This window comes from Ornithodoros turicata, chromosome 4 (assembly GCF_037126465.1).
Source record: "Ornithodoros turicata isolate Travis chromosome 4, ASM3712646v1, whole genome shotgun sequence".
NCBI classification, from domain to species: Eukaryota; Metazoa; Arthropoda; class Arachnida; order Ixodida; family Argasidae; genus Ornithodoros; species Ornithodoros turicata.
The window spans coordinates 43,098,237-43,113,657 of record NC_088204.1 but is presented as its reverse complement, the minus strand read 5'-3'; the positions used below and the strand labels follow the sequence as shown (position 1 = coordinate 43,113,657).

At 43.4% G+C, this 15,421-nt stretch overlaps 1 protein-coding gene across 3 annotated transcripts in view; it reads left to right on the top strand.

Annotated features, from left to right (window-relative positions):
- Positions 1–15,421, top strand: part of LOC135393060 (lysosomal alpha-mannosidase-like) — a 492,848-nt gene that overhangs the window by 110,767 nt on the left and 366,660 nt on the right. For 2 of the 3 annotated variants that reach the window (XM_064623632.1, XM_064623631.1), the window contains exon 4: positions 768–961. The exons of the other annotated variant lie outside the window; for it this stretch is intronic. In XM_064623632.1, the coding sequence (XP_064479702.1) occupies positions 768–961 (194 nt within the window). The remainder of the gene's footprint in view (positions 1–767; positions 962–15,421) is intronic. 3 annotated transcript variants of the gene reach the window in all.

The window sequence follows — 15,421 nt, the reverse complement described above, 5'->3', positions numbered from 1 at the left end:
GTTGTATTAGTTCACTCTCTATTGCGCTAACTAACCTGGAATTAGATTATCTGGGAGCACTGTGACACACGCGCAACAGTACGTTGCAAACAGAATTCCGCAATACTAGTTCAGGGTTATGCACACTCTGTGCGGGTTGCATTCTGGGGTTGGGGTTCACTCTAGCGGAAGTAATTTGCCTTTGTTTTATTACACAAGTAAGCATGTCTGTCCAAGTTTCAGATGCGAGTCTGCTGTCGTCCCGTCTACGTTGTTTTTAACCTGTTGTCCTCGTCTTTTTGCTGTAATTCTTGCACCATGTGCACGTACCCCCCTATACAATCCGTTAATTGCATAGTTAAAGCATACCCCTAATGTCAAGTAACAGCAGTATCTTCAGATGTAATACAGTAGCTTGTAATCAGAAGGAAGGCAAAATGTCTGTCGGAGCGCAAGTCGGAGCGTAAGTCGGAGCGTAAAAAACGCGAACGACATCAAGGACGGAAAACGCACGCAACACCTACTGAAATGTCCGCGTTTTTTATGCTCCCACTTTACAGACATGTACCAACCACCCCACACAGCCGTTGTCGTTCAAGGCAACACATTAATTTAGTTTTGGTCATTTTTTTAATACTAACGTTTCCCACTGAAAAATATAGACCCGCGTTAGAGGAGTTCACTTTTTCGTGATGTCACCGATACTGCTCAACTGGCTGTCGTCTTCAAAAAGCTTACACTGTTGCGCATCCATGGGTCGCCTATTGACACTAATGAATTATTTATAGGACGTTTGGAGTTCACGGGCGGTGGTTGGGTCGAACACGACGAAGCAACGACAGACTATGCGTCTCTCATTGACCAAATGACACTCGGTCACAGATGGGTCAACGAGACTTTCGGAGAGTGCATGCTTCCTACTGCTGCCTGGCAACTAGACTCCTACGGCCACTCCAAGCAAACAGCTGCTCTCTTCGCCGAGGTACGTGCAAAAACACGACGCGCAACAAGTTCATAGAAATATATATATTTGAATATATATATATATATATATATATATATATATATATTCAAATGTATTATTAGTCAAACTCTGAAGCAAGAGGGGTAGCGCGGATACACATTAGCAGTCATAAACAACGTGGGAAATGCTAGCACAGGCGGACACGTATGCTTCGTTTGCCAGACTCTCTTGCAAGCAAGTATACTTCAGAATACGAGAATCTCAGTGAAAATGAAAACGTTTTTTCGCAAATCATTGCTTGCGCCGCGGATATGTAGGTAACCCCTTATTTAAGAACGGTTGACGTTTCTCGAAAAATTGTTCGTAACTCGAGGGGTTCATAAATAGAGGTTTGTAAGGAGCGGAATAGCGCAGAAGTGCAGACTGACAAGAAACGCATTGTGATGTGGGATTTCGTCGCTTCTGAAAATACTGGAGGGATATGTTTAATGAAAATACTGCTCTTAACAGCGCTCTGCACCAATCTTGCGCAAGAGATGTTAGTAATCTAACGCTGGTCTCGTCATCCCTGTCTTCGAAGTACTTTATCGCCATCTTCGAGATGTGTTCATGTCATAGTTCGGCTCTCTACAGTGACAGCCGACTCGACCGCTGTGTCGTCACTCGCGACGTAAAGCCCCAAATTTTTCTTCTCTATAGTGACAGGTGTTTGCACAGCTTGCTCATCCGTGCCCCTGCAAGATGGATGACACTTCGGGTGAATCACATTTTCTTATTTTGCGCTTTGTCCACCCCTTTGGGTATGATGTTCAGTTTTGAAGTGCCGAAATGGGGATTCATCCCGTTTCTGGATGTCACATTGCAGCAACATCGTGTATGTATGCTGGATAATTTCTCCCAGGGAAGCCCCCTATCTCATGCGTCCACGCATCTCAAGCCTCTGAGGTATGCGCTAGAGAGTTCTTTTATTTATTTATTTTCATTTATGCTTGTTACGCTACATCGCCTTGCGGCGTAGAGTAGCGGGGGTACAAAAACGAAAAATGAACATGAACATAACATTACAGCAATCACAGCAATATCACACGCGTCAAAGCTGAGAAAACCGAACTAAAACTGATACACTTCACTGCCGAATACAGTTTCCATTAGCCCAATCAGTACTTTTTGCATTATTAAAAGTAAAATATGTCTCTTGTATGAGTATGAAGTTTAGTCTATGAACTTTCCTGTACACTGTAATTCCATTCGTATATAGATTTCGGAAAAAATGACCGCCTAAAAGCGTCTGTTTTGCAATGATAGGGCCTCAACTTCCTGTGGTGGTCTAATCTTGGTGAGATAAACGTAGGAGGGCTCAGATACAAATCCTTTGAAATACCAGTCCTGTCATTTACGATATCATCCAAAAACTTAAGTCGCAGTTGCCTTGTTCTCAACGATAAGGTATCCCACCCCAACTTTGCCTTTAATTCAGTCACACTATTTCGGGCACACATACAGTTAAATATCATTCTTGCAGCTATGTTTTGGACCATTTCAAGTTTTTGAATCAGTGTAACTTCGTGAGGATCCCATACTGTACAGGTATATTCTAAAATCGGCCTGATCATTGTAGTATAAGAATCGCTTTTAGCCTTGAAATTAGCCTGCCTGATGTTGCGATAAACAAAATGAAGTATTTTTATAGCTTTTGCAGAAACATAGCTTACATGCGAGATCCATCTTTAAAAATAACACCTAAATACTTATACTCCGAAACTATTTCTAGGTTGGAAGAGCACAGCTTATAACAGAATGGAATCTCACTCTTTTTTCTTGTAACATTCATTGCTTTGCATTTGTTTGTGTCTAAGTTCATACCCCACTTCTCACACCAAGAAACAATGCCATTTATGTCATCTTGAAGTATTTGCGCATCCGAAACAGTTTTAATTTCCCTATATAATACGCAGTCATCGGCAAATAACCTACTTTTGGAACTAACAGAGAACGTAATATCATTAATAAAAATAAGAAATAGTAAAGGTCCCAAAACTGAACCCTGTGGGACTCCTGAGCGCACATGACACTTCGAAGACTTTTGGCCTTGGATTACTACGCATTGTGCTGTGTCTTTCAGATAGTCCTTAAGCCACAGGAAAAGGTCTCTATCAATACCTAAATAAGAAAGTTTGTGCAATATATAAGCGTGCGGTACCATATCAAATGCTTTCTTAAAGTCCACAAAAATAACATCTGTTTGAACAGAGTTATCATAGGACGAAACTAAGTCATGGTAAAATTCTGTTAGTTACGTGGTACATGAGTAAGCTTGTCGAAAACCATGCTGAGCTTTGAGAAAATAATCGTGATCACTCAAATGCTCGATAATACTCGAAAAATATATATGTTCCATTATCTTGGAGGACACAGAAAGAAGAGAAACTGGACAATAGTTAGCAACATCATGCCTGATGCCAGCCTTAAAGATAGGGATAATATTTGCTAATTTCCATTCGCTGGGCATAGCATACAAAATGACAAGGTATGATGCAATTACGCTCGCACAACGTTTCATCAGGTCCCACTGATTTTTAACATCAAGATTTTCTAACAGATGCAGAATTCCCTCATAGCTAAAAGACACTTGTATCATCGTATCGGTAATATCTTCAGTGGTCTCTTTGAGAACGGTTGGGTTACATGATTGAAACACAGATGAAGAGTAACAATGAACAGTTCAGCTTTCTCTGCGCTATCTGATATACACGTGCCTTCATCAAAAATATATGGGACTGCTGCCCTATCACTTCTGCTCGACCGCAGAAATATAAAAAATTCCTTCCTTCCGTTCATTCCAGAGCTAATTCGCTGGAAAAATTTCTGTTTTGCTTCATTAGCCTTGGTTTTAAACTGATCACAGAGCTTTCTGTACTTACAAAGATGGAAGTGACTACCGGATTTTCTATATTTTACATATGCAAGTTTCCTACGCTTAATTAAAGCCCGTAGCTCTGAGTTGAACCAAGGCTTATCGCTTACACGTCTACGATTTAAAGTCCTACTTGGAATATGTGACGCACCGTCTTTAATTACGGAGTGAAAACAATGCCACAAATAATTTATACTAACAACGGTAGACATTTCAATGAACTGGAGAAGAAACATCGAAAGTTGAGCCGACATTGATTCATAATCACCACGATCATAATAATAAACAAGTCGTTCATGGTGGGTGTTACAAACAGGGAACACAGTCGATACATCTGCCGTTACAATATCATGATCACTCAATCCTGGAAGTTTCCTCACACATTTAATAACATTGGAGTTATTTATTACATAATATTAAATCCAAGATGTTCTGCGTAGTATTCGTGCATCTAGTGGGAACATCTACAAATTGGTGAAAGTCGAAAGACTGGAGAAGGGTAACAATTTAACAAATTCTTCGTGTAATGCGTCACGCGGGAAAGAAGCGGCAACACCTTCAGACCACTTAATGTCAGGTAGATTAAAATCTCCACACAGTAATAAGTAGTCACTGCTAATTGACACAAGAACATCATTTAGAGTCTGCATAACGATGCTATCACTGTTAGGTGGTCTGTAGAAGGACCCAACTGCTAACGTCTTATTATTATTTAACTCAATCTGACACCACACAGTTTCAATTTCGTTTTCAATAGTGATAATTTCGCGACTTTTGACTCGCTCATCGATAAGCACAAATACTCCTTCCTCATGCTCATGCCTGTCCTTACGATATACAGAAAACCCATCTGGAAAAACCTCGCTACCTTTAATGTTTTCGTGGAGCCACGACTCCGTACAAACAATTATTGTTGGCTGCATCGAAGAAATAAGGCCAATAAATTCAGACACCTTGTTCCTCAGACTGCGACAATTTACAACCAGGACAGACAGAGGCACGTTAGGCTTAAAAACATTTATCCTGGGTAACGGCTTAAACAGCTTAAACGGCTCTTGTTCGCACACACACACAAAACGAAGAAATAAAAAACAGGACATATAACACTTAGCACAATGGAGTGCCTACTAAGGGTTACTAGCCCCATCTGATACAATGACATTTCATCGAGAAATCGAAACGTCATCTAAAGCCATCGCCTTCTCCAAAGCTTTCATCGAATAGTATTTTCATTTTGCCAGGAGCATTCAGTTCGTCAGAGATAAGTGGAGTTCATTTACAGAACCTTTAACCGAAACCAGAATTTAAGAAAGTTCGCCTTCTTTGTTGATTAAAATTCCACTATAGTTACGGTCGTTTATATGAAGCAGATTACTCCGCTCGTTTCCACACGGTATCGACGACCAGTACGTATCTCCGCTCGTGCATCTGGTGTCTGTATCTTTGGTGATATTATTGAACTAATATTCATGATAAGAGGTCGATGGTCTCTGAGCGAAAGTAATTTGCTGTTAAATTTTATCAAATTAACTTGATTTATTGATTGGTGGATGATCGTTAAGGGCTCGAAGGTATTTACTAGCTCGCTTATGGCACATCAGCACAGAAAGAACAGAAAATACAACTATAATATAACAACGATACGTAATTTACAAGCACACTAAATACAAGCACACTTAACGCAAACTCAGTCATAAGTCATCGAAATACCAAGACATCATGTAATAAGTCATCAACCACAAAATACAATTAATGAGTCATTAAATACCAGTCGATCTAGTAACAGCGTCCCCAGAATTGATTGATTTAGTAAGCAAGGCACTTACATCAGGGAGGTCATTCCAGAGTGGAAGGATGCGTGGGACGAAAGGTAGTCGCTCTCTTCACGCGAATGTAGTCTAACACATCTTCCTGTTGTTCAGAGACATATGAGGGAGGGCTTATCATTGAGGATCGCAGAATACTGTCATGAAACGTGATATGGCATGCAGATACCTGACAATATACGACACAGCGTTGAAGTAGGCAGAGAGAGGAGGCGTTTCATTGCTGCGACGGTGGATGTATAGTGCTAAAGTCGTACAGAATAAAGTGTACGGGGCGGTTTAAACATCGTCGACAGAATTAAAGAAGGAAATACTTGACGAGGGTCCCAGATAAGCACACTTAAGTTTCGGTCTAGCTAAGGAGGAATAAGGAAAGTTTTTAAATGGTGGTGGTGAAGATTGAGACTGCGTTGTAGGAAACCGAATGAAATATCGACTTGGAACGGATTTGACATACTGTTCTTAGTACTTACTTACTACTGTACTTACCTACTTGCTGCAACGCGTCCAAGTTCCAATTAGTGATATGTCGTTCACGAACGAACAGTTCGGAATGAACGAATCCCGGGCACAAACAGCATGAACTCATGCACTATCGTCGATCGTACTCGTTCACCAGTTCACTTAGACGTCCCCGTTTTGTCAGGTTTTGCTGCGTTCGCCTTTCAGTTCTAGTTTCACACTCTCACAGTTTCTAGTTTCTCAGGCGCGAGAAATAGCGTTTTCTGAATTGAAGTCTGAAATTCGACAAATTTGTATTCTGTGTGTGTGTTGTTTTCTTTCTTTTTTTTTGTCTGAAACAGGAAGGGCATTTCATCGTTTCCCCCAACTTCAAACCAAAACGCATTCCCCCACTACATTTTTAATAGCAACAAAAAAAGGAAATAATAATAATAATTCGTGATGTGCAAATTGTCACCCGCCATGAAGATAACGACTATGTTTCTTACTGCTTTTGGCTTGAGACATTCACTTGGTCTATCGAAAGTCGAAATCGAAAGGGCACTGCTACACCATTCGGCGTTATCCTCTCCCCAGAGCGACATACTGAGATTGGACCACGCTTGGCAAGCGCTTGGCGTGCCAACCTAGCCCTGCTTGGCAAGTGCTTGGCCAACGAGCTCATTTCTTGGTATGGATCTGTCCCTTGGCTGACGGCTTGCCAAACCTCGCTCTGCCTATCACTATGCTACATTGCGCCAACGTTGGCTGGCCGAAGGAGTCGTTTGCTAGCTGTCATCCGGGATTTTGCCAACCGTCGGCCATTGCTTGCTTCGGGTGAGGGCGCAAGGTCCGTTAACAAACGAAATACAACGTGCGGATACGTGTTGGAGCAGACGGGCTCAAGAGTCTGCATACACAACTGAACTTCTCTGTATTCATGAAAAAAAAAAAAAAGGCGCTACCTAGAAATTCGAAGCTGCGGCACTTGACATCCTTCATGGATGAGGACGGTATAATGATAATTGGTGGACGCATGCGCGCGAGTCAGCTATCTTTCGCAGAACTACGTCCCATAATCGTTCCGACAGAATCATATTACGCCAAACTCATGATCGACGTCTCCCATGTGAATTGTGAACTTTATTGTCAAATAGAATTAAAGTACACATGGGCATATAGTATACAGACATCGACAACTCATGCAAGCAAGTGTGCGCCACGCACTCAGGCAGTTGAGAGAAAGATTCTGGATACCCCGCGCTCGGCAACTGATCAAGCACGCCTTAAGTGAGTGTACGACATGCAGGAAATTCAACTCCAGGCAAATGACACAGGCCGATGGACAGATCCCAGCTAAGCGTGTCACCATGTGTCTTTCATTTCAAATGGTCGGGTCCGCTAACATTACTTAAAGCGCGACACTCATACATCAAAGGATACATCGCCTTATTCACATGTGCCATAACCCGAGCAGTGCAGGTCGAGCTATGTCAAACCATGTCAGCTCCGGAATTCCTACAGGCTCTTCGCAGATTCCGTGCAAGGAGAGGAATGTATCACACAATATATGTACTCCGATAACGCCAAGACGTTCAAGTGTGTGGCAAAAGAACTTATTTGTGCAAGGAAAATCCTCAAAGAACAGCTACTTCAAGACTTCTCCTCTAGAAATGCAATTCAGTGGAAGTTTATAGCAGAACCGGCACCCTGCTGGGGAGGTTTTTACGAACGCCTCATAAGATCCGTTAAGTCTGCACTGTTGCAAGACCTTGTCAAGGAAAGTACTGCACTTTGGAGAAATGCAAACGTTACTGACCGAAGTTGAGGCAATGATATATTCCAGACCTCTCACATTCGTCTACAACGAAGACAGGGAACTAGCGGCATGGCCGAGTGGGCTAAAGCGTCTGCTCGTTGGCGGTAACCAAGGTCGTGCTGTAGACTGGGAGGTGGTGGGTTCGAATCCTACCGCCGGCTGTGCTGTCTGAGGTTTTCCCTGGGTTTTCCGAAGACTTTCCAGACGAATGTCGGCACAGTTCCCCCTGAAGTCGGCCCAGGACGCATACTAATCCCCCTGTCCCCCACTCCTTCCTGCTGTCCTCTCTCCGTCTGTCCACCTCTGTACGCCGCTCATAGCCACAGTTGCTTCGCGGCGCTAACACCCAATAAAAAAAAAAAAAAAAGAAGACAGGGAACCCATATCACTGACTCCGACTTCTATGATAAGGGACGACGATTAACGGCCTGTTCGTCATCTCACATGGTCGTACCCTCCACAGATCTATTGCATGATGCTGAACAGTCATCAGTCTGCTGAAGACCATATGGTGGAAGCAAAACGAATACGCATCTTGCCTTGCAAAGAATACCTCACCGAGCTAAGATCAGCATATCAGTCTAAGGGCTTACATGCTTCCGACGTGAAAGTCGGGGACGTCGTGCTCATCAAGGATCCCGACAGAACTAGATTGCAGTGGCAGATGGCATCATAGAGGAAACATTCCCTAGTTCAGACGGTAAAGTTAGAGTCTGTATTTTCCGCACTGTCAATCGTACAACCATAAGCAGACCAGTAGAGCACCCGTACAGGAGGTGGTGGTGGTGGTGGTGATAGGGCTTGCCGTTGTCGGCCTCACGTGTGTGGGCAACGTCACGACTCACGCCCTGGGGGAATGTGCGTCCTGGGCCGACTTCTAAGGGAACTGTGCCGACCCGTACAGGACCGCATTTGCCGAAGTTCAGCAGTCATCCAATCAAGCAACTCCTGGGGCAGCAAGTTGTTGAATCTATATGAAGAGGACAACGATCTTCACCTGCCCCCCGCGCACGCGCCTTATACCTGATTCATTCCTTTTCCACTCGTTCCAATAAACCAATAGTTTACCCGTCTGTCTGTCTTGTCTTGCACAAGACAAGAGGGAAGTGAACGCGTTCGCGGGCGGCACCTGTTTTTTTTTCTTTTTTTGACATCACGGTGCTGACCGTTTTCGGGTTGATGGGAACCCCGTCCAGACTCAAACAAGGTTGATGCGGTGCGACCCGTCACTTCACCAAAATACCGGAGCCATTGACGGGCGGTGCGACCTACTCCGTCGTTCTCAATGAATGTGAGAGCCTCCAACTAACCGTTAACGATGCCATTGTGCTCAGTTCAGCTTGTGCTGTCTTCGCAATTCTGAACACGATTCGCAGCTGATACAGAAGCAGACACACAATAACGTAACGCACACTGATCCGAAACCCTCGTATTGGATGTGCGGCTAGAACGAAAACATAGTAACTTTTGAGCAGTACTTTTTATAAAGGTTACTTCGCAAACAAAAGAGAACAAACGAAGTTACAACGTCCCTGTAAAGGGTACAGTTATAAATTACGACGATTGGATTTGTGTTGAACTCAGGAGTAACTGCTACTGCTCCTACAACGTCATGTTACAAGTCATTTTTAAACCTCTAAAGAGATGTGTCGGACGTGTAACATCTACGATATTTTGAAATGTAAGTCTATAGAGGTTACACGTCGCTAAAAGTTATAATAAAGGGTACCGAGTTAAGGTTGTGAGGAGTTTCACCAGGTCGCAAGCACTCTACGAAAATGATACAATAAAGGAAGCTGCCAAAAGAAAAACCCATAACATGATGCAAGCCACTTCAAAGAAATAAAGGCTTATCGTGTTTTCGGAACCGCTATCATCAAGACCCTCCAATCTACTAAATCCCCGCCTGCCGAAATGTTTCTTACCAGTGGAGGCTTGCAATAAGGAAAACAAGCGAGGGTGAGATAACGCATAGCAAGACTCAAAGCGTCCCTCTCCACTGACAATACACTTAAGATATGGTGGGCTAGAAGGACTGGTGTTCTTACCGCCATATTCAATACATGGAATGCGCGATGCCCCTGTTTTGAAGCAAAGCTCCCGAGCTCCGGCGCTATGCGCTCGCTGCGAACCAAGCCGGTTCTCGTTGAACTAGTCCAACATATCCCATGTGTGACGGTGTATGTATGCTTCACTATGTTTACAATGAATATATTTGGACCAGCACTACGTTGGATTGCGTACTGTCCGTTTATTACCATTCGTGGTTCTTTGTAACGAAACCACGAGACATTTACTACCGTCACTATGGTGGGCTATAAAGACTGGTGTGCCGTTCGGCGGTTGTCATATGTACCCGCCGATGTTCCTGTCGACAGATGGCGCCAAGCGTATCTCGGCGCTATGCGATCTAATCGCCTCTAGCGGCGGATTTCGGTGCTACTCGTCACGTGATTACACACCTGCTGTTATCCCATGAGCGTGCCTTTTCTTTGCTCTGCATGCAAAATGTCCCTTGAGTGTCACCTGCAGCAGCAAACGAATGGCACACCTAGATATCAGTGCTGACATTCGTCGGCGCGTCTCTATCAGCCCTAGGGTCTGGGACATGTGTACTGTGATAACGATAAAGACGTGTTCCAGCAGCCGGTTTTGCCTTTGTGTAGTTATATTGGTGATATGTGCTCATCCTTCCCTTCATTTGAGCGACCTTTACCTTCTACACTCTTAAAAATGAACTTCACCGCATAGCACGCTCCTAGCCAACCATCATCTCGAAAGATATCGTTATATGCCCTCATTTGTTGAAACCGGGAGGCGTACGCCATTTTTGTGACAATTATGAACAGCATAAGTGTCACAGAAAAGGCGTGTGCCTCCCGTTTTCAACAAATCAGGGCGGATAACGGTATCATTCGAGATGATGGCTGGCTAGGAGCGTGCTATGCGGTGAAGTTCATTTTTAAGAGTGTAGGTTGCGAGTTCCGGTGACGAGGAATTGTGATAGAAATGTTTAGGTCGGTGTTGGGCTATAAGCGTGAGGTACAGGGTGTCCACGCTAAGTGTGAACAGATTTTTTAAAAATATATCAATCCCTTTTTCCGAGATGAAATCAATTGCAATATAGCATATGCTGAAGGGCACTCCCTAGGGGGGCATTAACAGACTCCTAAGGCAATGTCTTAATTCACTTTCAGTAATTAACTTTTTAATTATAAAAGCTACGAAGTTGCTCCAATGACAACATCTGATCTCTTCGGTCACCAGATACCAAAACCGTTTTCAGAACAAAAATCCGTTGGGTAGATCGTCCGCAAAAAATTCGTGAAGGAACGCCATTTTTTTCTTTATTTGGTTTATTGCGCATCTTCAAAGAAGCGGCTTTCCGTTACCCCCAGTGTGAGAGAGTGAAAGAGCACAGTGCCGCCTCATGCGTCGAAGATTAGCTTTAACTTGCGGAAACAAAACAAAGACACAAATCTATCGGGTGACTCTATCGCGACTGCCCTTATCTTGGGCTGCATTTTCTGTTTTCTTTTAATATTTTTCCAGGACGCAATAGGCCATAGTGTGCTATTTCATCCTCTCGTATTGGGGGCGAAGGAAAGACGCGTCTCTAGAGATGCGCAATGAATAAAATAAAGAAAAAAATGGCGTTCCTTCACGATTTTTTTTGCGGACGATCTATCGAACGGATTTTTGTTCTGAAAATGGCTTTGGTATCTGGTGACCGAAGAGATCAGATGTTCTCATTGGAGCAACTTCGTAGCTTTTATAATTAAAAAGTTAATTATTGAAAGTTAATTAAGACATTGCCTTAGGAGTCTGTTAATGAGAGAGGCGGTACCCGAGACGGGGAGGGAGAGAGACGACACAACAAGAATACTCGAACACAGCAAAAATTTTTATTTTTCAGAGCTCTATATATTCAAAAACCTCCGGAGAGGAGGAAGAGGAAGGAGGGAAGGCTTGCTTACGCAGTTGCCACGTGTACTAATCTCACAGGTCTCCCTGAGCAACCTACGCCAAGTGTTCTTTTCTTTGGACAAAACTTGGGTCTCGGGGAAAACCGGCTTACAGCCTCTGCATTCACGGAGATGCTGCACGAGTTCGCTCGACACAAAGCTCCGTTCATTGTTGCGCGAGTGTTCCCGTAAACGGTCATTGAGGCAGCGTCCCGTTTGCCCTACATAGCAAAAGCCGCATTCAAGGGGGATAGAATAGACAACAGAGCGGTTACAGGGCACTAGCGGGTCACGGTGCTTGACATTGCATCCCTTAAAAACAGAAGAAAAAGGTGTTAACCTGCTTAGCTTCAAAGCATTTGAAAAAACGATCTTTATGCCGAAATCCTTGGCGACTGCATAAATGTTGTGCGACACAGAGTGATGGTACGGGATGACAGCACTTTGACCAGAGTGAGATTGGGGGACAACCGAAGAACAAGTGTTGTGATAAAATAGCTTTCGAAACAACATAAGAGCCCTAGCAGAAATGACATCATAACCATACCCAGCAGAACATAATCTGGAGCATTGGCGCAACAAACTGAAATTGACATGATGGAAGCAACTTTTTGTCACAGAAGCGTTCAACAACGATGATATAATACCGGATTTGACAATCTTAGAGTGTGAGCTAGAACGAGGCAGAAGAGGCTTGGCACCATCCTTACCGTAACACCAACAAATGCTTGACAGAGAAAAAAATGTTAAATCAAGAAACTTCAGCTTACTGTCTGAGGGGTACTCAACAGAGAATTTAAGCTCGGGGGCAAAGGAAGTAAGGGTGGTGACCAAACTCTCCGTTGAATAGACACTGGGATCAAAAAGAACAATGATGTCATCTACGTATCTTCGGACAAATAACACACCATCATCAAAACGGGAAATGAAAGACCGAATCGTGTTGTCGAGAACGTTCAAATAGATTTCAGCCAAAACCGGCGCTACCGATGACCCAATACATACACCTTCAGCCTGAATGAAAGACTGATTATCCCAATTGATGACGGTGGATGTTAAATAGGACCGAAGAATAGCCAAAAAATCAACAACAGGCATACCTGCAGAGTTCTGAAACATAATCAAGTTGTTGTCAATTACATCTGAAATACACTTGAGAAGAAGTGGGACATTCATAGAGTAATAAAGATCCTTGATATCAAGGGAAAACATGCTGAGGCGCGTGCCATGGAATTGTCTAAGGGAATCAATCAATTCCATGGAGTTACGTAAAGACAGGGAACCGGGAAGTGGCAAAGTTTTGAGAACACGTTGGGGGGAGGAAATCGGATACCCACCTCTGCCATGCGTCTTAGACAATTCCATGGCACGCGCCTCAGCATGCTTTCCCTTGATATCAAGGATCTTTATTACTCTATGAATGTCCCACTTCTTCTCAAGCGTATTTCAGATGTAATTGACAACAACTTGATTATGTTTCAGAACTCTGCAGGTATGCCTGTTGTTGATTTTTTGGCTATTCTTCGGTCCTATTTAACATCCACCGTCATCAATTGGGATAATCAGTCTTTCATTCAGGCTGAAGGTGTATGTATTGGGTCATCGGTAGCGCCGGTTTTGGCTGAAATCTATTTGAACGTTCTCGACAACACGATTCGGTCTTTCATCTCCCGTTTTGATGATGGTGTGTTATTTGTCCGAAGATACGTAGATGACATCATTGTTCTTTTTGATCCCAGTGTCTATTCAACGGAGAGTTTGGTCACCACCCTTACTTCCTTTGCCCCCGAGCTTAAATTCTCTGTTGAGTACCCCTCAGACAGTAAGCTGAAGTTTCTTGATTTAACAATTTTTTCTCTGTCAGGCATTTGTTGGTGTTACGGTAAGGATGGTGCCAAGCCTCTTCTGCCTCGTTCTAGCTCACACTCTAAGATTGTCAAATCCGGTATTATATCATCGTTGTTGAACGCTTCTGTGACAAAAAGTTGCTTCCATCATGTCAATTTCAGTTTGTTGCGCCAATGCTCCAGATTATGTTCTGCTGGGTATGGTTATGATGTCATTTCTGCTAGGGCTCTTATGTTGTTTCGAAAGCTATTTTATCACAACACTTGTTCTTCAGTTGTCCCCCAATCTCACTCTGGTCAAATTGCTGTCATCCCGTACCATCACTCTGTGTCGCACAACATTTATGCAGTCGCCAAGGATTTCGGCATAAAGATCGTTTTTTCAAATGCTTTGAAGCTAAGCAAGTTAACACCTTTTTCTTCTGTTTTTAAGGGATGCAATGTCAAGCACCGTGACCCGCTAGTGCCCTGTAACCGCTCTGTTGTCTATTCTATTCCCCTTGAATGCGGCTTTTGCTATGTAGGGCACACGGGACGCTGCCTCAATGACCGTTTAGGGGAACACTCGCGCAACAATGAACGGAGCTTTGTGTCGAGCGAACTCGTGCAGCATCTCCGTGAATGCAGAGGCTGTAAACCGGTTTTCCCCGAGACCCAAGTTTTGTGCAAAGAAAAGAACACTTGGCGTAGGTTGCTCAGGGAGACCTGTGAGATTAGTACACGTGGCAACTGCGTAAGCAAGCCTTCCCTCCTTCCTCTTCCTCCTCTCCGGAGGTTTTTGAATATATAGAGCTCTGGTAAATAAAAATTTTTGCTGTGTTCGAGTATTCTTGTTGTGTCGTCTCTCTCCCTCCCCGTCTCGGGTACCACCTCTCTCATCTTGCACCAGCTTGTCAGCGCCCTGTCACTTCTTTCGAATCTGTTAATGCCCCCCTAGGGAGTGCCCTTCAGCATATGCTATATTACAATTGATTTCATCTCGAAAAAAGTGATTGATATATGTTTTAAAAATCTGTTCACACTTAGCGTGGACACCCTGTATACGTTAATTGCAGCTAACCAAAGGAAGCGATAGAATTCCTGATTACAGTCTGCATATGAGCAGTCTGTAGAAGGAAGGAATCCGGAAGACAAAAGGGACGGCACGAAATTATAACGATTTATTCATTTTGTATTGCCAACTGTAGGATGGGACATTTATTTCAGAATACTGCTGGTCCAAGAAGGGACCCTGGAAGGAGTAGGGAAGGTACATTAATTATAATATGTATACATAATACAGTTTTGTCGGTGTTCAACTTGATTTGCAATTTGTAATACCACTCGTTGATGTGTTCCAAACTGCTTTGCAAAGGCGTAATATGAGGCGAGCAAGGTGGGCCATAAGCAAAGCACACAGAAAAAATAATAATAAAAAGAAAAGAGAGAGAGAGAGAACAATCGGGATATTGAGGACGCACGTTCAGATGTCCCTATGTTTGTCGGGATATATCGCGCGATATATTATGCAGTCATCAGCGAATAAACATGCTTTACAATTAATGTTACTTAACATATCGTGTATATAGACAAGAAACAGCAGAAGTCTCAAGACTGACTCCCGTTGTATACCCCAGATGTGTGGGGTTCGATCACACAGGGAATCAGTCCTGGAGCCAAACCATGA